General features: G+C 38.2%; 1 protein-coding gene across 4 annotated transcripts in view; it reads right to left on the bottom strand.

The window, feature by feature from the left end:
• Positions 1-25068, bottom strand: part of PPHLN1 (periphilin 1) — a 70732-nt gene that overhangs the window by 41437 nt on the left and 4227 nt on the right. For all 4 annotated transcript variants that reach the window (XM_032207603.1, XM_032207604.1, XM_032207602.1 and 1 more), the window contains exons 2-5: positions 23733-23780; positions 22344-22435; positions 17939-18118; positions 17021-17082 (exon numbers count right to left, since the gene is read on the bottom strand). In XM_032207603.1, the coding sequence (XP_032063494.1) occupies positions 17021-17082; positions 17939-18118; positions 22344-22435; position 23733 (335 nt within the window). In that variant the 5' untranslated portion in view covers positions 23734-23780. The remainder of the gene's footprint in view (positions 1-17020; positions 17083-17938; positions 18119-22343; positions 22436-23732; positions 23781-25068) is intronic.

Here is a 25068-nt window from a genome sequence, read left to right as displayed (position 1 = left end):
AAATATTTGATCAAGATGCTCTTTAATGAATAATAAAAAAATACTTATCAGGAACAGGCTAGGTACAGCACACTTTCTATGCAGTTCCCTCCTAATGCTCTCTCTTGGATTTGAAAAAAAACCTGTGCTTCATTGACTGTAACATCAGTGAGAACGATGCTAAACACAGACTTCAACAAATCAGCTCTGCTTTTAGAGACACAGCCCAGGACAAAGAGGCATTAGTCTTAACCAGAAGTAACTCAGAGTTAGGGACACAACATTACAAAACATTACAGTGGCCAGCAGGCAACAGAAAGCAACTACAAATGTTTTTCTAAACGTGTAATTGCACAAAACGTGAAAAGATCTACTAGGCAAATTCTGAGATTTTACATGTTATTTGTTGCATTACTCTCTGTAACATACAGAGAGTCTTTGACCTTATTTATTTATTCTTAAAGCTCCAGCTTTCTGGCAGACTGCTACACTGCTTTTATGCCCAAAGCACGTTTTTATGAGCAAGTTATTAAGCCCTAGTATATAGAGAAGTTTATTATGGAAATTTTTACAGAGCCCTAGCTATCTAACACATATAACAGTAATATGCACATAAGAATTTACAAAATATCATTGGAGCACTTTTAAAGAGGAAAACATTTTAAAACCTCATTCTGCAGCAATATTATGCACAAAAAAGCAGAAATTTTATTTATCTATGTTTTCGTTTCATCACCCTATGCTAATTCTTCACTGGACCCAATCTCGTACACGAACACTCAAGCTATTTACTATATTAACTATATTAAGGCTGTTTTGGACAGCACAGCAACAGCACAGCATTTCTGATGTTTTCCATTAATGCAACAAACCACGCTGAACAGAACAAAATAAGCATTGTTTGACTTTTTTTTTTTCCTTAAATACTTAAACTAACATACACCTGCAATTTGGTAATGAAGGCCCCAATTCAGCAAAGCAGTTAAGCACATGCTTCAGATTCCAACACATACTCAAAAGGCTTATTGAGCAGGGACAATATTTATTAGAGATTCAAAATTTTTGCTCAGCTCTAACTTTAAAATAGAATGACTCCCTTTAACAAGAAATACAAATTAATCCCCTTTAAATAGGATCCCTCTTATCTCTGTACTTGGTGTTTACATCTCTCACCTAGTCCTGGAAAGCACAAGTTAGTTCCTACTGCAGTACAGCTGGGGGAACTATCAGCTTTGTTAACCTCCACGAAACTTGACCACGAAATTCTCCCTAAAGCTGGTAATCTTGGATGAGCTCCTGCACTTTTGTAAGTAAACATCCATATACATACACATATATATATACACCATCCACCAAGGGCAGCTGAGGGAAGAGCATAGGTCTGAGAGTTATTTCAGTTAACCATCAGATCCAGTTCCCTGGAGGGGAAAAAAAAACAAAACAAAACACAACGAAATATAGAACAGGCAAAGGTACAGTTTTCTCTCTAGCAGGAGACCAAGGGAACACAGTACAGGGGAGCTTTTCAGTTGCCAAAGGATAGGAGAGGATCGTAAGCTACCCCTACTGCACCGAGCTCTTCTGGGCTCATCACCCCCAACCATTTTAAGCCCAGCAAACCATTCAGCACTGGGGAAACTGAGGGCTATAGGAAGCCCTCAGTGTGGTACAGATTAAGCTAGAAGCGAAGAATAACATGAACTGCTGTGCCAGTATTGTAATGTGAGAGAACAGAAAAGGCAAAATTAAATCACCTACTAGATATGAAGTGCCTGGAGCGGAGGCATAATTGAGTATGTGAAAGCACATCACACGTGCAAATAAGGGAAAAAGCTGCACCATCACAAAAGAAAATATATGAGGAGAGATTAATAATCAATAAGAAAAAGGATGACAACATATATGGATCTGTAAGATAATCTGATTTTTTCTCTCATTGAATTCATACTGCCTGGCAACTGTGTACAAGAACTCGTGCTTACTGTTCTCTTTCAAATTACAGAACTTGGACTTCTAGATCCCAGTAAAGACATTATCTTTTTAACTCACGCATTAATCAATCTACAGTGTGATCCAGCCACAGAGGACACATCTCACACTTTTGACACTGCACTGAAAAGACTTGCAACTCAACAGCATATCACAGTGCAGCAGAAACCATATGGGTGCTTTCAGTAACTCACAGGTGAATGTGGTCTACCACCTAGACAAAACGTCAACTGATAAGTTTTAATGTGCCATCCCATCTGAGGAAGATTATTGTTATTGACAAAAGGGTTAAATATTCCATTTATAGGCTTAAGCTCGATTATTAACCTTGCTTTAAAACAACTCACAATTTTATAAACTGAGGAAAGGATACACACCTCTTAAGACACTGGACTCACGTGCAAAAAGATGGAGCACTTCTCCATAAAGACAGGCTGAGGGAGTTAGGGTTGTTCAGCCTGGAGAAGAGAAGGCCTTACAGAGGCCTTCCAGTACCTAAAGAGGGCCTACAGGAAAGCTGGGGAGGGACTCTTTGTCAGGGAGTGTGGTGATAGAACAAGGAGTAATGGCTTTAAACTAAAAGAGGGTAGGTTTAGATTAGATATTTAGAAAACATTTTTTACTGTGTGGGCAGTGAGGCCCTGGCACAGGCTGCCCCATCCCTGGAGGTGCTCAAGGCCAGGCTGGATGGGGCCTTGGGCAACCTGGGCTGGTGGGAGGTGTCCCTGCCCATGGCAGGGGGTTGGAGCTGGGTGGGCTTTGAAAACCCTTCCAACCCAACCTATTCCGGGATTCTATAAACTACAACAGACAAAACTTGAACTCTGCTTAACTATACGCCTTTTCTGTCTCAAAATACGCCGTGGGGGAAAGAGAGAGAGGGAAAAGAAAAAATACCAACAAAGAACCTTCTTGCCTTCTTTGCCAGGATAATGCAGGGCTTAACAGAACTACCAACATGATTCAGCTGACGTGGAAAGCATTTATCAAAGTATACTACACCCTCTCACTTTCTCAAAATTTCCTGCATGTTAAGCACCCAAAAAGCAAAAATGAAGGGTCAAGAACACTTCCAGCATTTTCAAAGTAAATCTAGATGGTTGAAGATTCTGGCTACCATCCTCTCTCCCAGAACCCATTCCCTTTCTTTCCAAAGTTTGCAGTATACATTTATGGAACAAAGCAGTAATTTACTTTAGCTCTGCTTCATAGACTTGCTATAATCCTTTGTTTTTGTCCAAAGATCTTTATGCTGATTTACCATAACTTAAAACAATAAATTACAGCATTGTAGATACAAATAATCACATCTGGCTCCATCAACCTTCATTTGAACATCTGAAACGATGACAGATTTCTTACGACAACTGGTTTTGAACATTATAGCTGAGCAAATAACTACAGTCCTTGAAAATAGCATTTGCTTTAAATGAAATTAACGTAATTTGGTCTAGTCAGTATAATCTCATTAACCTCACATGAAGGTAGAAGGCAATAGGTATTGGAGGACAGTGATAAATCTTGTGAAGAGGATAGCTAGACATACAGCATGTATACCAAAAAAATTAAAAATAAATACAGTACCATAGAAGTCATTGTATGCAAACACCAAAACTCCACACTAATGGCACTCATCCAACTTATTCGATATGAAATCTATTGAACTCATCTTCCTCCTCCACACCCGCAGGTATGGCAGATGAGGGGAAAAAGAGAAAAAAATAAAAAAATAAGACAACTCAAATATTACAGTACCATTAGGGAGAAGTGTCTATGTCCATTAATCAAATAGCCAGGCTATGCAGTTCAGCTGAAGCTGGAAATCAGATTACTTCTCTCTTTATCCTCAGAGAAGCGCATCCTCTTTTCTACTGTCATCAAGGATATAATTTATTAAACTTGCTGGAAGATAAACTCGAACAATAGAAGTATATTCAGACTTAGACTTTTTCTATTATCTGACAAACTATTGCCAAGCACACCGATTATGACAAAGGAATAAGGAAGAGTTAGAGTCCGTATAAACGTAGATTTAATTTCCACAGAATTAACAGCAAACAGATTTATACAACTGTATGAAGAATGAAGACAAAACTATAATGTAAATTAGACAAATTAAGATCAAATCAGACAAAATAACTTCATTCAAATGCATGCAATTTTGGCTTCTCTTCTTTTCAAAAATGACAGTTTAATAAGTCCTATAATTTCTCTACAATAGAAAATAAATCGTAGAGCTAAAGTTCCCGAGCGCATATTTGCTTAAAGTGATGCACAAACCTTCAATTTCTAATAACAGCTACAGCAATTTCTTCAGCACAAAATATAGCTGATAAAATATTTATTAACACACACTACTGTAGGGCCAGATTTCATACTCTCGACTTTATGAGCAGCATATCATCCCCGAACAGTCATGCAGTTCAGATAACAATCTGAATGAATAAACTTCTCAGTATAATAGCAACTGAATCAATTCCTAATCAGACTTAATTCAAAATTGACACCACTCAAATCTTGTATCTCAATATAGAAGCCTTAAATTGGAAGAGAGACGGGAAGCAAGATAAGTTATCTCACATACTCTACCCAGATACCCTAACAGACCAGTGAAACTGGTTAGCATTATCACTTCCAGAGGAAGTTCTAATGGGACAGACCTTTCTGAATCAGCACTCAGACATCTCACTGTCATTTTACCACAGGCACCAAGACCGGAACATGAGAAAGAATTTTAAAGAGTTCCTCTGTGGTACCAGAGAACGCAGGGCTGGATGGGGTGGGAGACGGAAAAAATTCCCAAGTAGTACAGAAATCAAGCACAAAGGTATCGAGAACAAGTATCTGAGGATAGTAACGTCCTACAAAACACAAGTAAGCAGCTCTGTGGAAGTTTTAAAGTAAGTTTATTGTTTGTTTAAAGATCTTCTAAATCAGGGTGAGAAATTACATGAGACTTTGGAGAAAAGTAAATGCTGTTTACAGTCACGCAACTTTATATTGCCAAGTTCCCAAGCAAAACACAGTGTGGGTGGGTGGTGGGGTTTTTTGGTTGGCTGGTTTGGGGAGTGGTTTTTTTATCCTCTTTTTTTTCTTAAGAGAACAAACATCGGAGTGTTATATTCTTCTAAAAAGAACAGCACATAAGAGAATTGCTAACACACTTCACAGTCGGTGTTTGCCATGTTACAAGCAGTGCAATGCAGGCAAACGTTTGTCTAACAATATACATGCTAAGCACCACAAATAAAGGAAATATTTTTGCACTCTATTTTTATGGGCACAAGTCAGTTGTGTTCAGCATGTTGTTATTCTTCTTCCCAAATGCTATCTTTAAAATTCTTAAACAAAAGAACCCAGAAACCATGAAATACCTGCTAAAGGAGCTCTTAGGACTTCTCATCAGTGTGCTGCAGAATGCCATTAGTTCACTGATACGTAAGAGAAAGCACCAAATAGCGTACTGCACCAGTATACACTGATTTGACCAACCCTTGTGCTCAATTTTCTAGCACTGTCGATAAAAAGCTGCAGAAGGAAAGAACAAGTTGGGGAACAGGTTTGTAAGCAACAATTCCTTATGTCAGCAACACTGATACACAATGCCCTTGTTATATTTAGTGGTTTTTCCTCTTTCCAAATTCTTTAATGAGATCTATAAATCAGAAAAAAACACAATTTTTCCCTACATCAGAAGAATAGTCCCCAAATTTCTGTTTTTAGTCTTAAATTAAAGTAAGATTTGAAGCAGATAGGTTAATTTGGTTTGATGTGCTTATGCCCCTACAGTTTTGCAATAGCAGTATGGACTTCTGCATAGCAAATTTAAATAAAAGTTTGCAAACTCTCTTTACTTTCAGGTTTCCAAAGATAAAAGCCATTATTATATGGCTATGAAGAAAAAGTATATTGTTCATTATTATTTTCTGATCTCATTGCTTCCTGTCAAGTATGTAGCAAGTTTGTTCAAAATTAGAAAGTCCCAACTTAAGGCAGACATTTCCTCTTGTAGATTTATTCAGCTGTCTAGCTTTTTTTGCCCCCAATTTGATTTTTTCTTTCACCTTGGTTGCAGTTTACAATCACTATAATACACATGTCCATCTCTCTTTCTCTCTCTGTTATTTTTTAAAATTATTTCCTACAGACTACAAACAGCACTTACTTAAATATATTCAACAGAGACAAGCCATGCTACTTGGCTAATCTCCATATTAAAAATCCTTTTGGAACTACTGTACAGCTTCAGTCACTTCGGTGATTTAGTAACAGTTAACTTCAGAGTGCATACAAGTCACACTGATTCAAATTGATGCTGCTACAAACCTGATCTTCCTTGGATATGAATCCACATTCTCAATGGCTGCCTAGCCTGGCACTGATGTTTTTTCTCAGGCAGTCGAACTGGCAGCAAATTGGTTTTGGTGGGTCAGGATGCAGTGCCAGCTCACTGAAGGGTGAAACACGTGAAACAGAAGCAGAAAGAGGGAAGAGCTGGAACAGCACAAACCTATATAGGATTAAACTACTGTGGAAACAGATTTTTCCTGTAGGAAGGCTCAGTCTCTGTACTGCATTCATGACATCTATTTATGATAAATCAGAGGTTCCTTGGCAGAACTTCAGAGTAGCTAAAGTTAGAAGCACTAAGACTAGGTGTTTATATATAAATTTATTTTCCTAAAAATAAGATGTACACATATTTAAACAACACTGAAAACACAGTATTCTGACTGAATAATTAACATAGATTCAAAGAATTTTTTAAACAGAAAACTGTTTAACAGAGACATGTTACTAAGGGATAAAAGTAACAGCAGCTGAAGAAAGTTTTTGAAGAAAATAATTCATTATCATCTCAACTTCAATCGCCTCTGTTAACATACTCCTCTGCCTGTCTTAGATAATCCTTGTACAAAACTCTTCCAAAAATGCATGTACTACAACAAAAATTGTAGAACCCATACTGAGTTTCTACCTCATCAAATTTGATCTGAATTGATCTGAAGGATGAGTTAATGCACTCAAATATCCTTCTTTCCCATTCTACTTCCAAACTGCATAAACCTGCTCTCAAACAATTTCAGGGAAATAGCCAGGCATACTACAATAGTTAAAGAAGGACTTCAGTTAACACAGTGCAACCGCTTCTGTCAAATTTCAGAAGAGAAAGACACTCAGCCAGCTGGCTGAAGCAGCACTGTTGAGTGTCACAGATTAATATTCACTTGCACTTAGACAAAAGCATTCATTACCAACTCAAAACCAATATTACAAAGTTTTGCATACAAGGGAAAGAACCTTATATGGTTATGCAAATATGTATCAGGAATAGACATCAAGACTAACATTAACTTGTTAGCATACAAAAATATCAACACATTTTAGAAATAATACCAGTGGCATGAGATCATGGAGTTGCTTTATTAACGAGCTTTTCCTCATTCGTAGATTGTAACAGATTGGGAGCAGCAGGTGGAAATGTTCTACCAAGAACTTTCTCTCTGCAGCAAAATCCTTAACAAAAGGATGCCCCTACTGTCAGCAGCACCAAATTTGTTTTTGCTTACCCTCCTCTACTAAAATTTACAACACATCTCATTGCTTACTCTAAGGGGGGGAAAAAAGGCAGCTTGTGTTCATCTAAAGAAACAGCATCTAGGCAAAGCTCCTTCTGCCATTCCCACCCTCTCTCACTGGGAATTAAATTCCCCTGAACATTTAGTCTGTACCAAATATAACAAATAAGTCCATGGAACCTATCAGATGAAGCATTTATCTTAAGAGAAATTAGGTACAACTCCTCCGTGACAATACTTCCCCCATCCTGAGAAAGACATGACTGCATTCATAAAGCCAATTTGTTGGCTGGTTGTCGAAATGACTTCAAAATGACTGAGCTAGATGCCCAACTTCGCAGTAGCTGCCTGGACTCGAAGGGAGACTCCCACCTCCTTCCCTCCCCACTGTTTCTCAGTTCCTGGCTGGTTTTCAACACATTTGTCAGGAAGCCCTTCCAGAATAATCAAGTCCTATCCATGGGAGTTTGCCTCATTATTTCCCAACAGGGCTTTAACTTGCTAGCTTCACACCATCTCCCACCTGATTATAATGATAGCTTTAAAACCAGAGCAGACAGGCTTGGTTTTAAAAAGTCTTCTGAGTGAGGTGCTACCCAGGATCTTGCAGCATACAGGTACATCATAAGCAGAGGGTCTCCTGACAGTTCATTAGCAGTATGTAAACATCACTGACTAAAAAAAAAAAAATTTTTTTTAAATCCTTTATTCAGCAAGGTGACTTGGTTTGAGGTAGCAAATCACTGCTATTTCAAAATGCAACTGAATTTGAACACGTTATTGATTTTTTCCTTGTCATAGCATAGTTACTAATAGCTATGGTAAACAGCTACAGACACTGTTGAAAATGTAAATACCAACTTCATATCCTGATGTAGGACCTTACAAAAGCCACAGTGGGCAATAGCTGTCCACACAAGAAGCCCTAGTTCCTTAAAATACAGCATTTCCTTAGATCAAAAGCAAGCTGTGTAAACACAATAGCAGCTGAGAACCACCAGAATGAGAACCTGCAACTTCTTTGTTACCAATTTTGGAGTGTTGAATGGCTGTCAATTAAATAATTACAGGACAATTTACTACCTAGGTGTTCTTTATTCAGCAATAATTCAGAGTGGGTTTTTAAGCACGTCAAAACTTTCTTTAACAAGATTATGACTACCTGTCTTTAGTCCATAGAGTATTTTGTCAGGCCTTAGAGTCACAACCTAGAGACTGTATTTAAAAGTAACTGAAACACTTCAAGGGACTGTCATTAAAGTATAAGAAATACCATAGGTGCAGAATCCATCTGAAATCACCTATTTGTAAAAATGCTTTTTGAAAAAAAAAAAAAAAAAAGCTCACACGGTTTTGTCTTATGGCTCTCAGGTGGAATTAAATCAAAGATTTAGAGTTGTCCTAAATTTCATATAAAGGGTAAGACCTACCACAAGAGGTTGTATACTTAGAAGTCTGGCAAAAAAAAAAAAAAAAAAAAAAATCATCTGGTGGGAAACTCTGCTAATTTAACAATTCCCATACACGACAAACCTTGAAGTGTTTTGATCAGAAAAAATGAAGCTCCCATGACTTCACTTCAAACCTAAGTACAGCTGCCAGACCTCTCTACTACCAATACCAGTCAAAGGAGTCTCCCACCAGCCAGGAGGAAAATCACAGCTCAAACTTCTACAGGAGCTTACAGGGTCGTGGTTCAATAGCAGGAGTTGACCTCAGAAGCTCATCAGGAGAAATGATTGAAAGAAAAAGAAACTAAATGATCATTACAGCGCATATAACACGGAAGTTTGACACCCCACCACCACCTCAACCTGAGCTGGAAATTGCACAGGCAATTAAATTAGAGTTCTTCAGGTCCCCTGAAGAGGAACAAGATTATCAACGGGTAATTTTTAAAAGAGAACGTCTCCCACAACTGGATTGAGAAATTCTTTAATGAAATAGAAGAAAACAGGTCTTTAACAAAAATTGCAATCAACAATTATTCAAATAAAAATATTTAAAAATTGAAAGCAACCAATCAACAATTTCTAATAGCTGATAGCAAAGGCAACATTCACCTTACAGAATAACCTCACAATTAGCTGAAACACACAAAAACATCCAGTTAAAATACAAGGATTTTTTACCTCTTCCCATAGTTTTACATTGTAGGGTGAGGGCAGAATAATTCTACTACTGAAACCTTGTCCAACAGACAGGTTTGTTTGAATTGAAACCTTCCTCCTTTCAGCTGTGCTGGCCCACAGTAGTGCACAGTTCTAAACACTTCTTAATTAAATGCAGTGTTTTAAAACTGCCCTGCTCTGGCTAAGTGCCCACAAATGCTAAGGTGTCCCCATCACAAAAGAGCTAAAAAGATGGTGAAGCAGAAAACATCTCAGTGTTGAGAGCAGAAAACATCCCAAACATCTTAACTACTGAGCTGTTAAGACTGCTGTGTAAGGTATGTAGTGTAATGCAATGTCATTAAATATGAGCTGTAAACTGGAACCTCCTTTTAACTTATCTATTACCTATTATCTTGTTCCAAAAACATCAATTCCTCCCTCTCAAAAAATCCTACGCTAAGGTAAAATTCTTCAGCTAGCAGCCTAACACAATGGGTCTTCTGAGGTGGATTTTGACAAACAAGTCCCTGCCTGGAGTTGCAGACAGGTATAACCAACCTCCCACAATGACCTATTGTGAGGAAACTGGAACTTGGGATATGAATAAGTGCAAGTTACTCTGGTAGGCTGTGTGAATGCCTGAGAGCTTGAATGTTCTGGCAGAAATTTTTACCTTTTTTTTTTTTTTTTTTTTTTTTTTTTTTTTTTAAAGGCATGTGCTAATGAATATGATCAGAACTCGACTTATCAATCTCCGTCAAAAGCAAGACCATTTTCTTTGGGTGGCTGCCATATTTATTTCCCTCCACACATGTTTTTTAATAAAGAATGAGGTCCTTGTATGGCGTCCCTTAAGACTTGTCAAATATTGCAGCAGAACAACGGACTTATGTACATTTTTAGCACCATCTCATAAATCCCTTTGGTTAAGTTCTCTCCTATGTGCAGGACAAAGATCGGTTTACTTTACAAGAAAGTCTAAATCCAAAGCCTGAGGACCTCCCACAATACAATATGCTGCTCTAAATGAGTACAAAGTATTTAAATAGTTTCACTGTTCCACTTCATTCACTAAAGAATACTTTCAGGGGAAAAAGCAGCAAGCTACCTCCTGTAATAGAAAGCTGATAATGTAAAGGTAAGTGCCAAGGCCTACATCTGGAAAAAAACCTCTCACAGAATCCTCAGTATTAAATCCTGCTTTATTAAGAGAATGGCAGTGACCCTTAGCTGCTATCTGGAGATTCTCTCGTCATGGGTTTTGGTTTAAAATGACCACTGTTGCCCAAGAACATGTTTTTTTCTTAATGCAGAAGCTTTAGGTCACTCCTCTGGAACATCCCATCATCGTATACTGCACCTGCAGGGAGAGGGTCACCAAACGGAACAGCAGCTCCGGCAGGGAGCAGAACGTGACTGCTGTACTGCACTCCCACTTCGCCACCAATTTCCTCCATGAACTTCAGTAAACACAATCTCACTGGGAAGGTTTGTGTCTACAAAAGCTGGGCTATGTAATGCTGTGCTACTCTGCAGAGATAAATGGAAGCTTAACGTTAAGAAAAAAAAAAAAAGAGGAAAGGTAAAGTGACACTGATTTAAAAGATTTCTAAAGCACAATACAGAACTGACTGATGAATCCCAGTTGTTCGGAGATCACTAATTGTCTAAAATGAGTTTTCAACCCTTTGCCACACAGTTTTATTTCATTTCTAGCATCAAAATTACTTTTTTGTTGCTGTTTAGTACTTCTACTAATTACTAAGTATTCCTTGTACAATCCAGCAGATCTGTTTTATGTACACAAATGCATTAGCATTAAGTACTGGACTAGGATTACTTCTTGATTTCACACAGTAGATGGAAAACATGAAAGAAAAGATGGAGTTCAAGTTGCAAGCTGCCTTCATTAACACAGGAAAACATATTCATAACAACAACCAGAGAGGAGATGCTCCATTTTCTGTGTGAGCCACTTCTGTACGATACGGAACACCGTTACTACTGATGCAGAATGCTCTGTCTACAAACACAGCAATCCTTATTTTCAGAAAATCTGGAACTCAGATAATTTTAAGTCTTAAATTTAATGTTTGTATTGCTTGGATTTACAAGTGCGTTATTTTGCAATTTCTCTTTGAAGATGAGTCTTACCCATCTTAAGTTGCCAACTTTGGCATATTTGAAGTCTATGAACTCACTGTGGCTGAAAAAAAAAGAATTAAGTAATATTCTGAACGCTCTAAAGGATTAAAATTTGGTGTGATTAAAGTAAACAGCAGCTAGCAATCTAAAGCGTTTCAGACAGAACAGTTCATCTCATTTTATAATAATGTACACGCATGTGAAATCCATTGTTATAAGGGCTGCTGAGAAGAAGTGGAACCCTGGAGTTCTTCACCGCATACTTCTGCAAAGATCTGACATGCATGGAAATAACTCCTTTGAGTGCTCTGAATAAATGAGTTTGATATATCACGAAAGACAAGTAATAACCCAGCCCCAGAAGAGTGATCAACATCAGGAAAAGATAACTGTATGAACAAGTCACGTGTTATTTCATCTCTACTCCTCTCCTAGTTTCACAATTCTCATAGCATCAGCGATCTAGACATTAAAACTGCCATCACAAATAGAAAATTCTCTGCTCGGCACACTACGACACTCTGCTTTGATGTACAATTCTTCAAACGTGCCAGCTAGGCTTGTACCAAGAGGCACACAACTTCCAACCAAATTGTGACTGTCAGGTTACCAAATTTTTTATCAGTTCCTGCAGTTCAGAAATCCAGTAAGAATCCCTTGCTGGTGAGCCCAGGAGAAAGAGAGCTAGAAACTCATTCTGAAGCCTCTGCCCAGCAGATCCTTCACATTATTTTTACATATAAAAAAGGTATTACCATGAAGAAGTCACATCAGCATGAGCACGATTCATGGAGCATGGTAGAAAACGGGGCTAATGGCTCTACAGGACTGAACAGTCCAGAAAAGGGCAAAAGCACCAGGAATGCTCTGCTCAGTGGCAGACAAGGGGCAAAGAGCAGCTGCTTAGAAACCAGAGCATAACTGGATAAGAAGGAAGAAGGTAAGAAGAAAAATACAGCTAAGCCAAGCTGAAGACCCTTAGCAATCCTCTTGTCACTTATGGAGAATTGCTCCTGGTGAGCTGACACATCACAGTCCAAGCCATAGCTGCATGACTGTAAAGCAAGCAAGCACATCTTCTTTCTTTATTTATTTAAGGAAAAGGCAAGAAGCTCAAAGAAAGAATAAAAATTAAAAAAAAACAACAGCATATGGTTTCTTTAACATAGGAAACTCCACCTTCTCCCCCCCCCCCCAACTCTCCACCATATAAAGGTTTTTGATTTTCCAAACAAGCAGCCTCTTCTACTTTGGGAGGATATCAAGTAATGCTTTTCTTCAAAGGAAGAGGAGAGGGAGAACAAAAACAGAAAAAGCAAGAGACCAGAAACTACTTTTTGACAGTTAAACTGCTAAAGAAATCAAAGCAGGAAAGTGTGAACGATGAATGCTTAAAGAGGAAATGCTAAACGTAATACTGACAGTTTCTTACAGCACACTTCTAGCTGCTGAATGAGTTTTTAAAAATACTCAAGAAAACTCCAATTGATTATTTCTGTCAATAAAAGAGCTATTCTTTTTTAGAATTCCTAGTAACAGTACTGACTACAAAAACCCATTAACTTTACAAGTCTCCTGAGTGTCTTCAGTTTTACAAACCTCACTTTGTACTACGGCCTACCCACATTCCATGCCTTTTTTTTTTTTTTTAATTTTATTTTTAAGTATTTCTGGTTAAAGTAATCTTACATCTCCTTTTACTACCTCAAAGAGAAAAAAAATGAAAAAAACACCACCATTTATACATACTCCACAAAAACTTACAGACAATATCTTTATCACATCCAAAGCATATCCCCATACAATAATTTCTGAATCTTGAGTTTTATAGTGCGAGTGTCTTTAAAACACAAATTAGCTTTTTCACCACGAGACAAAATATACCACGATCTGTACTTTGACTTCCTCTGTTGGGACCCACTACAGCTCAGTACGTGCAATATGAGAAAAACACATAACTATTACCAAGCACGTAACGCTGGAAGCGTTGAGCAGTCTGATCACAGAATTTGACATTTAAGGGTATTTACTATTCCTGTGCTCTTCTGTACAAGCAGACTGCTGCCATAAAGCATATTTATGTAATAAATCAATAAGGCTTCATTCAACTGCAAATACGACCACGGAGCTCTTCCATAGCACAGCAGCGTGACAGTCAGACGCTCTGAAACCCCTAATAAAGAACAAGCTGGGACTACCACTACCACATTTCTGAAGCCTGCAAAATGAGCTGACATTTTATCCTTGCATTTTAAATGGCAGGAATCACGAAGCATTTAAGACAATCTTTTTGACCACTGGGTGCCACTCTTGTTCTATGTAAGAATAAGCTGCCTGGCATTAACTCAGTTTTGTGTCCCCCCCACCTTTTTTTTTTTTCTTCTTTTTTGGTCTTTTTCTTGTTTCTTGTGTTGTAAAGTAAGAGGTAAAGGTTTAAGATTTTTTTCACAGGTTTCTGTAGAACACTACCTTTCAAAACCGTTTACGGTTGCTTCTAGTCCTAAGAACACAGTTTTGAGAGAAGTCCTTGCACACAGACCCTTATAGCATACCAAGGTGTTACAGAATACAAAGCTTTAACAGCAATTTTTCTAACTGACCAGGTGTCTGTACCTAACATGTTTACCTTATTTTTTTTTTCTTTAATGGTACAAACATAGCTTTAAGCAGACAGCAATAAGGAAGAGTTACTCTACATAGGAGGAGACATTTCCAACTAACACAATGATGTAGTATGCAGAAATGCAGGCCTGCTACAACAGCAGACACCTTAAGAAGGGGAAACACAGGACACGGCATTCAGAAAGACAGTTATGGGATGATAAAGAGATGGGAGCACAGGCCTGGCACTGGAGATTCCTGGGCTGCAAAGTATTCACAAATGGTCAGATGAACAACACTGGTTTTAAGGGTAACAAAAAGGCAGGTGTTCGGCCATCTGCAGGAAAGCAGGGCTCACCACGCCTAATGGGTTCTTGGGAACACAAGTCCCATCACTCTGAGCACGCCCCCACCTCATCCTTTACCCCAGCTTTAGTTATCCCATATGGTACGGGACATCCCTTTGGTCCATTTGGGTCAGCTGTCCTGGCTGCATCCCCTCCTAGCTCCTTGTGCACCCCCAGCCTCCTTGCTGGTAGGGCAGCATGAGAAGCACAGAAGTCCTTGATCCATGCATGTCCTGCTCTGCAGCAATTTAAACAGCCATGTGTTATCACCATTATTTCCATCCTAAATCCAAAACACAGCACCATACTAGCTACTGTGAAGAAAATTAACTCTATCCCAGCCAAAGCCAGGACATTAATATATATGTGGCAACATATATGACAAATTTGGCTATAATGTGGTGCTGTGGACTAATGAAAAAAGAAAAAAAAACACAAAGATATAAAACCCTATTGACAGAGTGATACCTGGTGCACCTTACAGTGAAGCGTAAGCCACCACCATCAACTCCTCCCTGCAAAGGAGTGAAGATGCTGACAATTCACTGTTTGAACACCATCATTCATACACAAAGGAGCAGGTGAAGAAAGGTTAAGGAACTAAGAAGTATGCATGTAATAACAACACCTAAAACCGTTACTATTTAGCTTCTGTATAGACTTATTCTTCCTGTAATAATTACATTTGAACTACTAATGATTCTTAGATTACACTGCTAATATTTCCATTGTACAATGGAAATATATTTTGTACAATTTCCACTGTACAATGGAAATATACACTAACAATTAATTCTTGTCTTTATATTTATGGTGAATTTCATCCTTGTCCATAAAACGTGAGTGTAACACTGTCCTTATTTATCAGATCAAAAAAAATTCCATATCAAACTGCATTGCGGACACGTACATGTTAACCGCCCTACTGTTTAATCCTATTCCTCACGTTTCGTAGATGGGAACCTGAAGTACAGACTAAAAGTTGGTCACAGAAATTAATTTATTGTTTTAATACCTGCTCATCAGTCCAGCTGAGGAAACAGGAAGGTCAGAACAAGGATATGGTGCTCTGCATATTATCCACTATCCACTTCAGCAAGTTTTAAAATGGCTCAGTTATCTTTCCATTTGGCCTCAAAGTACTGCAGTCACTGAAGCAAACATTAGACAGATGAAAGAATTCTCTAAGTCATACAAAAAGTGTGACTGACTAGGTAGATGCACTAAATTACTTGCAATCCCAGGCATCTTAAAGTTATTATCATTGTATTGCCTACCCTTACTAAATAAATATTAAAGACTTCTGTGTCATTTATTTTATTTGTATCTCAAAACAATACAACTAGAAAACACTTTTCACCATCATGTCACTTCAACAGACAGCCTTTCCCATATCCCTATCATTCCACTGCTCTACTCTACAAACTGTTTTGATAACAAAGAAAAATGTTCTACATAGTCACAGTAAGTGTTATGACAGTTTTGATGTCATTATCTGTACAAAATAAAACAGTAAGGTTAATTAAGGAAAATTCTAAAGAATAAACTGTCAATTACGGATTGACAAATTTATACAACAGGAACTCTTCTCTGTTTCTGCATTTAAGCATAAGTACACACATATCTTCTAGATTCTAAGAGAGACTGATCTGAATATACCTACGGCTTAGAACAGGCTTTCGTGAGACTATCGCCACAATACAAAGATTATTAAAAATATAACACTTATTTAACCTCTTTACCACATGTAGTCATATTTATATATCCCTATGCATGTGTACATTACATTTACAACATAAAAAAGTTTGTATTTCATTTAACAGACTGGGGCAGCAAAGATGGGAAAGTAGCTTTTTAACTGTTTTTAAGGGAAATAATGGGAAACCCAAATAAATCAGTGGGTTTCTAACAGATGCAAGAGCAGCATATTGATATTCAGAGCAGGTCATTTAGGTACATCCCAATAGCTCAGATAGAATAACAGCATGTGCACATCGCTAACATGCTGTTTCAATCAAATATGCTAAGACAGAACCTAACCTTGAACCCTTTCAGAAGAAGGAGAACTTGAACCCTTGCAGTTAAGCAACATTCAATATCTACAAAAACAAACAAGAACTTCCCAGCATAGTTTTAAAATTCAAAATTTAGCTGAACAAGCCTTGATCATTCTGTTTCAAACAGAAATTGCTCTGAGTAGGAGACTGGAACAGACAGCCTCCAAAACTTGCTATGCGTGGCAGTGCTGTAAAGCTTTATAAAATACCTGTATTCAGGCTGACGACTTATAGAATGATCATCCCTTGGCCATCTGTATCCTGATTCATCCTGCAAAGCATACAGAGACAGTTGTTTGAAGCGTATCTCAGCAACAGATGTCAAATACAATGTTTCCAAATGGTACTTATTTACTGTAGAACCAAAGCATTTAGTGAGCTAAGAGAGTATTAATCGTTCACGGAAAGACTTCCTCTCAGTTTATCCACTTGGCCCCACTCCTATTTTCTGCCTCTATCATTGATAAAAACTTTGAAATGACATACCAAAAAAAAACACCTTGTACTTTGTATGGGACAAAAATTTCCAAACCATATAGAGGGGCTCTGATTTTAAAAAATAAATTTCCTCAGTGAAATATAAATTCTCGTCACTAGCTTGGAATTACAGAAATTCAAACATCTGCAATTGGTGGACTCACAGTAATGACCTTTCAAAGTGACCACAAAGTTTGTGTTTGAGTAGCTATTGAAACAAATCAGCATCATGGCAGAATTTAACTAAGTTAACAACTATGCAAATTAGAATGCTAGATAGACAACATTCAACAGGCCAAGTGCGAGCACTTGTTATACACAAAGTTTTTGCTATCATTCTTCTTGTCATCCAGGTAACTTTGCACCATGTTACACAGGACTCCCGGCTACTCCTGTTTTCCCAGTTCAGACTCTGAGCTCCCCATAGACCTGGACAATGGATCGCTTTCAAGCCCATACAGTAGCTAGGAAACACAAAAAGCAGCGAACACTTATTACAACATCATCACAGGAGTCTTGGAGGCACAGTAACTGCATAAAAGCATGAAGTAGCAAAACCAGCAATGTTCTGTTTGAAAAAAATATTTTAATTGTTCAGCATTCAAACCTTCATAAGACAACAAACATCACAGTCACAGGAGAAGAATCACCTTATGTACACCTCGGTGTGGTGGGCCACTTCTTCGTTCATGGGCAAAACTGCGACCCTCTTCGTAGTCCCTGTACTCAACGTGGCCGTAATCGTCATACCGACTGTAACTCCCTTCTCCAGGTCTGTCAAGCAGTGGTGGTTTCTTGGGCACGATGTTTACTACTCGATGGTAATCATCCTAAACCACAAAACAAAATCATTTTGTTTTTAACATCTGGAAGTCTATAGTGAATACACAAGAGTAAAAACATGTTATTTCTAGACAGTGGACTGTGATAATCTCAAAGCTGAAATAAGCACAGGGGAACACCAGAAAAAGTCACAACAGACTGACAGTGGAATAACTTGTATTTAATTGGACACTATTCTGATGCAATCTTTAGGCATTGGAAGTTTAATTACAGAGAGAAAATTCTCAACACAGTTTAAGTTTCTTTTGAAATTTTAAAGCAGTAACGTTAATCTCTACTTCATCATCAGCTACATTTTTTAAGCATGAGATACTCATATTTCTCAGAAACTTTTGTATTAATTTAGGAATGCAATAAAGAAAGTTACATTTGTAATGCCTCTAAAACAAAGAGCCTATTTGAAAATTATTCATTTTCTTAACATCCATAAAGTTTTCTACACTGTGGAAATCGGGGTGAAGACAATCCTTGTTTCATAGTCTGATTTGATAAGCATCTTCTCAATACCACGCAGCACATGATCTAATGATTTATGTGACAGAGAGTTACAACACTGTTTTTCTTTTAATGCAAGTTTTGGATAGCTTTTTGCTAGACCGCAAAATTAATTTCCTTCTAGCGTATGACATTTCCTTCACATAAAATGTCATACACTATTTACCCATTAAATGGATTCTTTGCTTATTAAGCACAAGTTGTACAATTACAAAAGATACAAACTCAATTTTCAGGAATCAAGAAAATAAAAAGCAAATGGAAATGCAAGACTTTGTCTTTTAAGTCTTCCTCTTTTAGCAAGGTATCTTTTCTGTTGGCCTTAAAAATAAGGTATAATTCAAAAGATGTCAATTAGCATGTACAGTCAGGGGGGAGACATTCAAACTAGTTTTTTTTCCTAGCAGCATAAGTCACAAGCTAATGCATCAATAGCTTTTGCAGAAAACGCATTTAGTTCACAAACTACTAAACGTGCAAAAGAAAAAAAGAAGCAAAAATGGAAAAATTTGCTCTGATTTCAGAGACCAGCCATCAGGGTTACTAGAAGGTAATCCAAAATCAGCCTACAGCCATACTGATGCAAAGTATAGACTATATACACATTCCTATGCTGCCAGAATGCCTGATCTACCATTACCTTGTTGAGCATCCTCTACATACATTTTTTGTTTGGTATCTTACAAAGAAGATATGCTCTGAAGCTAAAAAGAAAAAAAAAACCTCTGTGCTTTAATCTCACCCAGTAATCCCTACCACCTCAGTTAATGACATTCAGGAGTTAGACAGTTCAAGTCACACCCATTTTGCTTAATTGTGCCAAGCACCCACAACTTTTCGCTGTTTACCAGCATCTGAGAGCATGTGCTCCTACCACAATGTGATGTATAATTAACATCCAGGATTAGATTAGGACACGTCTCTTGCTCTCTCAAACAAGCTGTACTTCATTCTGTATCAATGCTTTGTCTCAGTTCCAACATACTAAGCTACCAGCAAATGCCGAGGACTTTCATAACATTGAGGAATAAATTAATTTCATTTTACTTGCCTGGCATAAAACTAGGTCAGCCCTCTACACGTGGACACACAAACAATGGCACAGGGTTGCATGGACAGAAACTGCCTGCTAATCCTCTTGAACAAGCAGAGTTGTATGAGGAGCTTCATATTCTTCCAGTAAGTGATATTGGATCTTGGTTTGCCTAAGTACTGTGGGTGCTGCTTTGGTACAGATGCATAGAACTGATGCAATAAATTAGCTTATTCTGATAGTCTCTCTATCCCCACTTCCAAACTCATATAACATAAAGCCAGCGCTGAGGTATCTGGTTAACTCTTGCATCAAAAAGATGTGGTGGTTTCACGTCAATATGTAGCTAAGCTCCACTACGCCGCCCTCTCGCTTCTCCACCTCAGCAAAACAAGAGGAGGAAATATAATGTGGGAGAAAAAAAAAGCTCTTAGGTTGAGGTAAGTACAGGGAGATTGCTCACCGATTACTGACATGGGCAAAACAGACCCAGCATAAGTCAGTAAGGGAGATTAATGTAATTCATTGCCTATTCGTAACAGACTAGAGCAGTGAGAACTGAAAGCAAACTGAAAACACCTTCCACATCCACCATCTTCCACTTCCTCCACATTGCCAAGTGGCGCAGGGGAATGGGGGCTGTGGTCAGTCCCTAGCGCTTCATCTCCGCTGCTCCTTCATGGTCCCTCTCTGCCCCTGCTCCCCATGGGGTCCCTCCCACGGGATGCCGTCCTTCCCAAACTGAGCCTGCGGGGGCTGCCCACAGGCAGCAGCTCTTCAAGAACTGCTCCCACACGGCTCCGTACCACGGGGTCCATCCCCCAGGAGCAAACTGCTCCAGCACCGGTCCCCCATGGGTGGGCGGCAGCTCCCACCAGGCCCCCTGCTCCTGCAGGGGCTCTCCATGTGCCGCAGCCTCCTTCAGGCCACAGCCACCTGCTCCACCAGGGGCTCCTCCACCCATGTGGGGGCTGCAGCGTGGAGATCTGCTCCGTGTGGGACCCATGGGCTGCAGGGGGACAGCCTGCTCCACCAGGGGCCTCTCCACAGGCCACAGAGGAACTACTGCTGTGTGCCTGGAGCACCTCCTGCCCTCCTGCTGCACTGACCTGGGGGGCTGCAGGGCTGCTTCTCTAACGTTTTCACACTCCTTGTTCTCCCAGCTGCTGTTGTACAGCAGTTTGTTTTTTTCTTCCCTTTCCTAAATCCGCTCTTCCAGAGGCCCACCCAGCGTCACTCACTGGCTCAGCTCTGGCCAGTGTCGGGTTCCTTTCGGAGCTGCCTGGAAGCTGGCTCTGACCTGACACAGGGCAGCTCCAGGTACCTCCTCTTACAGGCCAACCCTGCAGCCCACGTGCTAACAAAACCTTGCCATCTAAGTCCAATACAGAAGACTACATCATACATTTCAACTTATAAAATAAAATTCCATAATGCATATGCCATACTTTGTTCCCTGGACATCTCGAAAGATTAATGGAATTCAGAAATGTCACTGCCAAAATGGATAAATTGAATTAGCAATGTGTTAGTCAAGCCAAATATTGATTTTAAAGAAAAAAAGTGTGAAAATATATTCTGTCTTTCCTCATATTCTATTACTGATAAATGTAGGGGAGAAGCAGTGGACTAAATAGCCTGTACAAACTTATCTGATTTCTAGTTTGCTGAAAATGCAGAAACTTTGTTGTTGCCTGTGAAAAGCATTAAAAATATTTCAGAGCAGCCAAGCACTAATACACTGATCAGTGGAGAAAACAGCATAACTAGTTACCAGTGGTAGCTTGCTTTCTAGAAAACAAGCTGAAAATACAGCAGAGAGAACCCAGAAAGCATACTAAATTAACTGCATGTAGACAGAAACATTAAAAAGTATCCTTAAAGTTCTATTTAAACCACAATAGCTCAAAATGGCCAAACTGCAAACTGTTTTGTCTAAAGAAGAGACTTCAGACATAGGGGTAAAAAAAAAAGGAATTTCACCTGATTCTTTGGCAAAGATATTTTCTAAAAGCATTCTGAACTTATTACACATAAGAATAAGCATAGCCTTTGCATTTGTTTTTACAGACATAACAGAGAGAAGTCTCCAGGCCTACAAAGTAAGATTTCCATCTACACCTTTTGGCAAGCATTTTCTTGATAGGACTCCACAAAATAATTTCTTTAGCAAGTGTGTATTTTCAACATTTGCTATAATCATTTGCTTTTATGCCTTAAGCATAGTAGTAAAAAGATGCATTGGTGACAAGAACAACATTACAAGTAGTCATTTAACCACCCTTAATCACTTCAAAGATGTATTAATATACAAACAAGTTTCTGGAGGAAAACAAAATACAGTATGGCCTTTGCTTTTCCATGAGTTATGAAAAATCCTATGTTTAATGACACAAATAATTACACTGGATAAAAAAATCACTTTATCAAAACGTAAGTACTCTAAACCACTTTCAATAGATTTGAAAATATGACAAGATTTAAACTGGTAGGCCTCCTACAATCTCTTTACAGATGTATTTGCTAGACTGTTGACTTAAACAAATGAGGAAAGAACTGAACTTGGAGGTCAAGGAGGAAGATGAGAAGGTTTACCAGGAATTAACTCCCTAAATGCTGCCCTTAAGTTACAGGTCACTGTACAGTATAATACTTAAGAAATACAGTATACATAATATACTTACATCTGGATGAATCCTCGGAGGAAGACGTTCTCTTGGAATTCTTTCATAGTCATATCGCCCTTCAGACCACATTTCATCTCTTCGATATGCCACTAAAGACAATAAAAATTCAACTAGTCAAAACCAGACTTGTTATGAATAGATGAAAAAGTGGTAAGTATAGAAATGACAGATTCTCTGGCTTCTCCCAAGGTAATAAATTATACACAAGCTCTGTACAGGCCTTTAAAAAAAAAATAAAAAATGAGGTCCTTTTAAAAGTAAATCTATCTAGTTATAATTAATAAGTAATTAATTTAAGGCAACTAGAAATCAAGATTCTGGTGGCAATATTGTTCAAAACTTCTGCTGTACCAACAGCCAACATAAACCGCCTTTAAGCGTTGAGGGATACAATTTCAAATAGTCAGAAACTGTAGTAAATAAGAGCAAGATCTGTAACAAACTTTTGTTTTAGTTTATATGGAGCTCTGCTATGCACTCTTCACAAAATAACTCAGCATGGGCAAGAACTGGAAATTAGTGAAGTATGCTCAGCATCAATCCTGGACTTGCAGGTACTATAAACAACCCTACTGAGATTTACACACGGTGCAAATACCAGCTTCAGAAGTAAATTCATACACACATACCTTATAGCAATTCTGATATTTCTGTGCTAAAAAAAAAAAAAAAAAAAAAAAAGACTTGTATTTTTAAAATGAGTTCAACTCCTCTTTATTAGACTGCAGAGCTCCTACTTTCCTACATAATAATTTGGATTGAATTATTTCATCATCTTGACCTTCTGGAAACAGGATAAAACACGACACATCGTTCAGCTAGCACAAAGGTCTGCTTTGAATACATGAATGATACGTACTCTTCACAAGCAGATTTTTCCTTTTTTAAGCCAGCAAAACACACAAACTCCTTTTTTCAGAAAATGGTGACTTCCAAAGTCAAGATTAATAACTAAAAATATGTGGAAATAAACCATCACTATAAGAGACTCTGCTGTATTAGACAGCACAAACTCAAGGATCTGAAACCTTTCAGATAATTGTAAAGGTTAAAAAAAAAAAACGTATAACATATATATATATAGCTGAAATTAGTTAAGAAATTGCTAGAATTGCATTTCTTAATGTTTCCTTTCACAAGGGGTTCTAGCTATTAAAATAATCCATAAGAAAAAGAAATAGGACATATTCAAAAGGAGAAATAAAAAGCATTATCTACCTTCATAAAAGAAAAATACTTAACTGGAAATGGTCTTATGAGGCTACATAAAAATAACAATTCTTCTAGATGCCAAGAATCAACAAGATAAAGGGTTTATTAACTGTAATCAGAGGTAAGCACTGCCAGCTATAAATTTTTGTGAAAAACAATTACTCGCATACTCACTTTTCTGTTAGTTTCAGCAACTGTGCCTCAGAAGACCCATTCAATCACCTAGGAATAGAAAAGAAACTGAAACTAGCAAAAAAAAAAAAAAAAAAGCATTCAAGCAAGCTCATATGTAAATTTCATGTAAGTATAAATCCTTCAACTGCCCGTCACCCATAATTTGTCTGAATTAGTAAAGGGTATTCACTGTACTCGATCAAGAAAGAGCATGAACATAAGAATTTACAATACCAACAAAATATCTGTGACAAATTACTATATGTACAACACTTCCTGAAAACGTTTGAGTTTTATTTCCCTATCACAATCTTTTACTCACTACCTCCAGTATCAGTTTCTCTTCCATTTATTAGCAGAAGTTATTGAAAATTATCAAAACTGCTTTCTTAGAAACACTCAGGAATATATCTAATATATTCACTTAACTTACTTTCATTTAATTGTCTTTCAGTATTAATATGATTAATATTAATTTTATGTTCATTTTGTGTTTGCATTAATATTAATAATGAGAGAAAAATAAGACTCCACTGCATGTGACCAGAGGTTAATGAAAAGTTTGGTTTAACACAGGTTTTGTCTTTAACAGTTGCTTAGCAAATCATTAAGAAGCTCTTTCCCGAATTGTGGGAAGCCCTTCAGAGCCTTCGACCCTTCCCAACAGCATTGATTGATAGAAACTGATCAGAGCATCTTCTTAAAACGCCCCAATTTATAACTTGACCTTACGTGTGCTCCATAACCGAGACACAAGAGTAGTCTGACGCAGGCAGGAGTATAAATAAAAAGCTGACTGAACCAGCAGAGCCGGGCTGGTACTGGTTTTGGTAAGGGTAAAGCCTGGAGGGTCTGTTGTCCTGGGTCCTTCAGATGGTCTACACGCAACAACTGCTAATTCTGAAACGGTTGCTCACAACAGTTGCATTTGTTGGTCAGGCGCACCCCTCAGAAGCACTTTTCCTGGCGGTTTCACAGTAACTACATCAACTTTTCTTCATTCTCTTCTTCGGTGACTTTACCTAAAGGCTTAACCACATGCCAGGGGCTGGGCAGGCATCAACATGTCTCAGGCAGACTGCGTCCCCTCTTCCTCGTGCCCCCTGGACTGTGGAAGAATGGTTAAGTGAAGTAGGTCATGTGAATGTTGAGCAACTAGGAGGTCGCGAGCTAACAAAGTATCGAACGCAGCTCATATGAGTCTGAGAAAGTACGTAAATGAGTCTGAGAAAGTACGTAAGATCTGGGAGGTTTCAGGTACAAGAACATGATATCTGTTGATGGTCTGGGAAAGTACTAACTGTGTTATTTCGGTTGATGGGAGTGAGAAACTAGC

The sequence above is a fragment of the Aythya fuligula genome, chromosome 1 (genome assembly GCF_009819795.1).
Source record: "Aythya fuligula isolate bAytFul2 chromosome 1, bAytFul2.pri, whole genome shotgun sequence".
In the NCBI taxonomy this organism is placed as follows: Eukaryota; Metazoa; Chordata; class Aves; order Anseriformes; family Anatidae; genus Aythya; species Aythya fuligula.
This window is presented reverse-complemented; position numbering and strand designations above follow the sequence as displayed.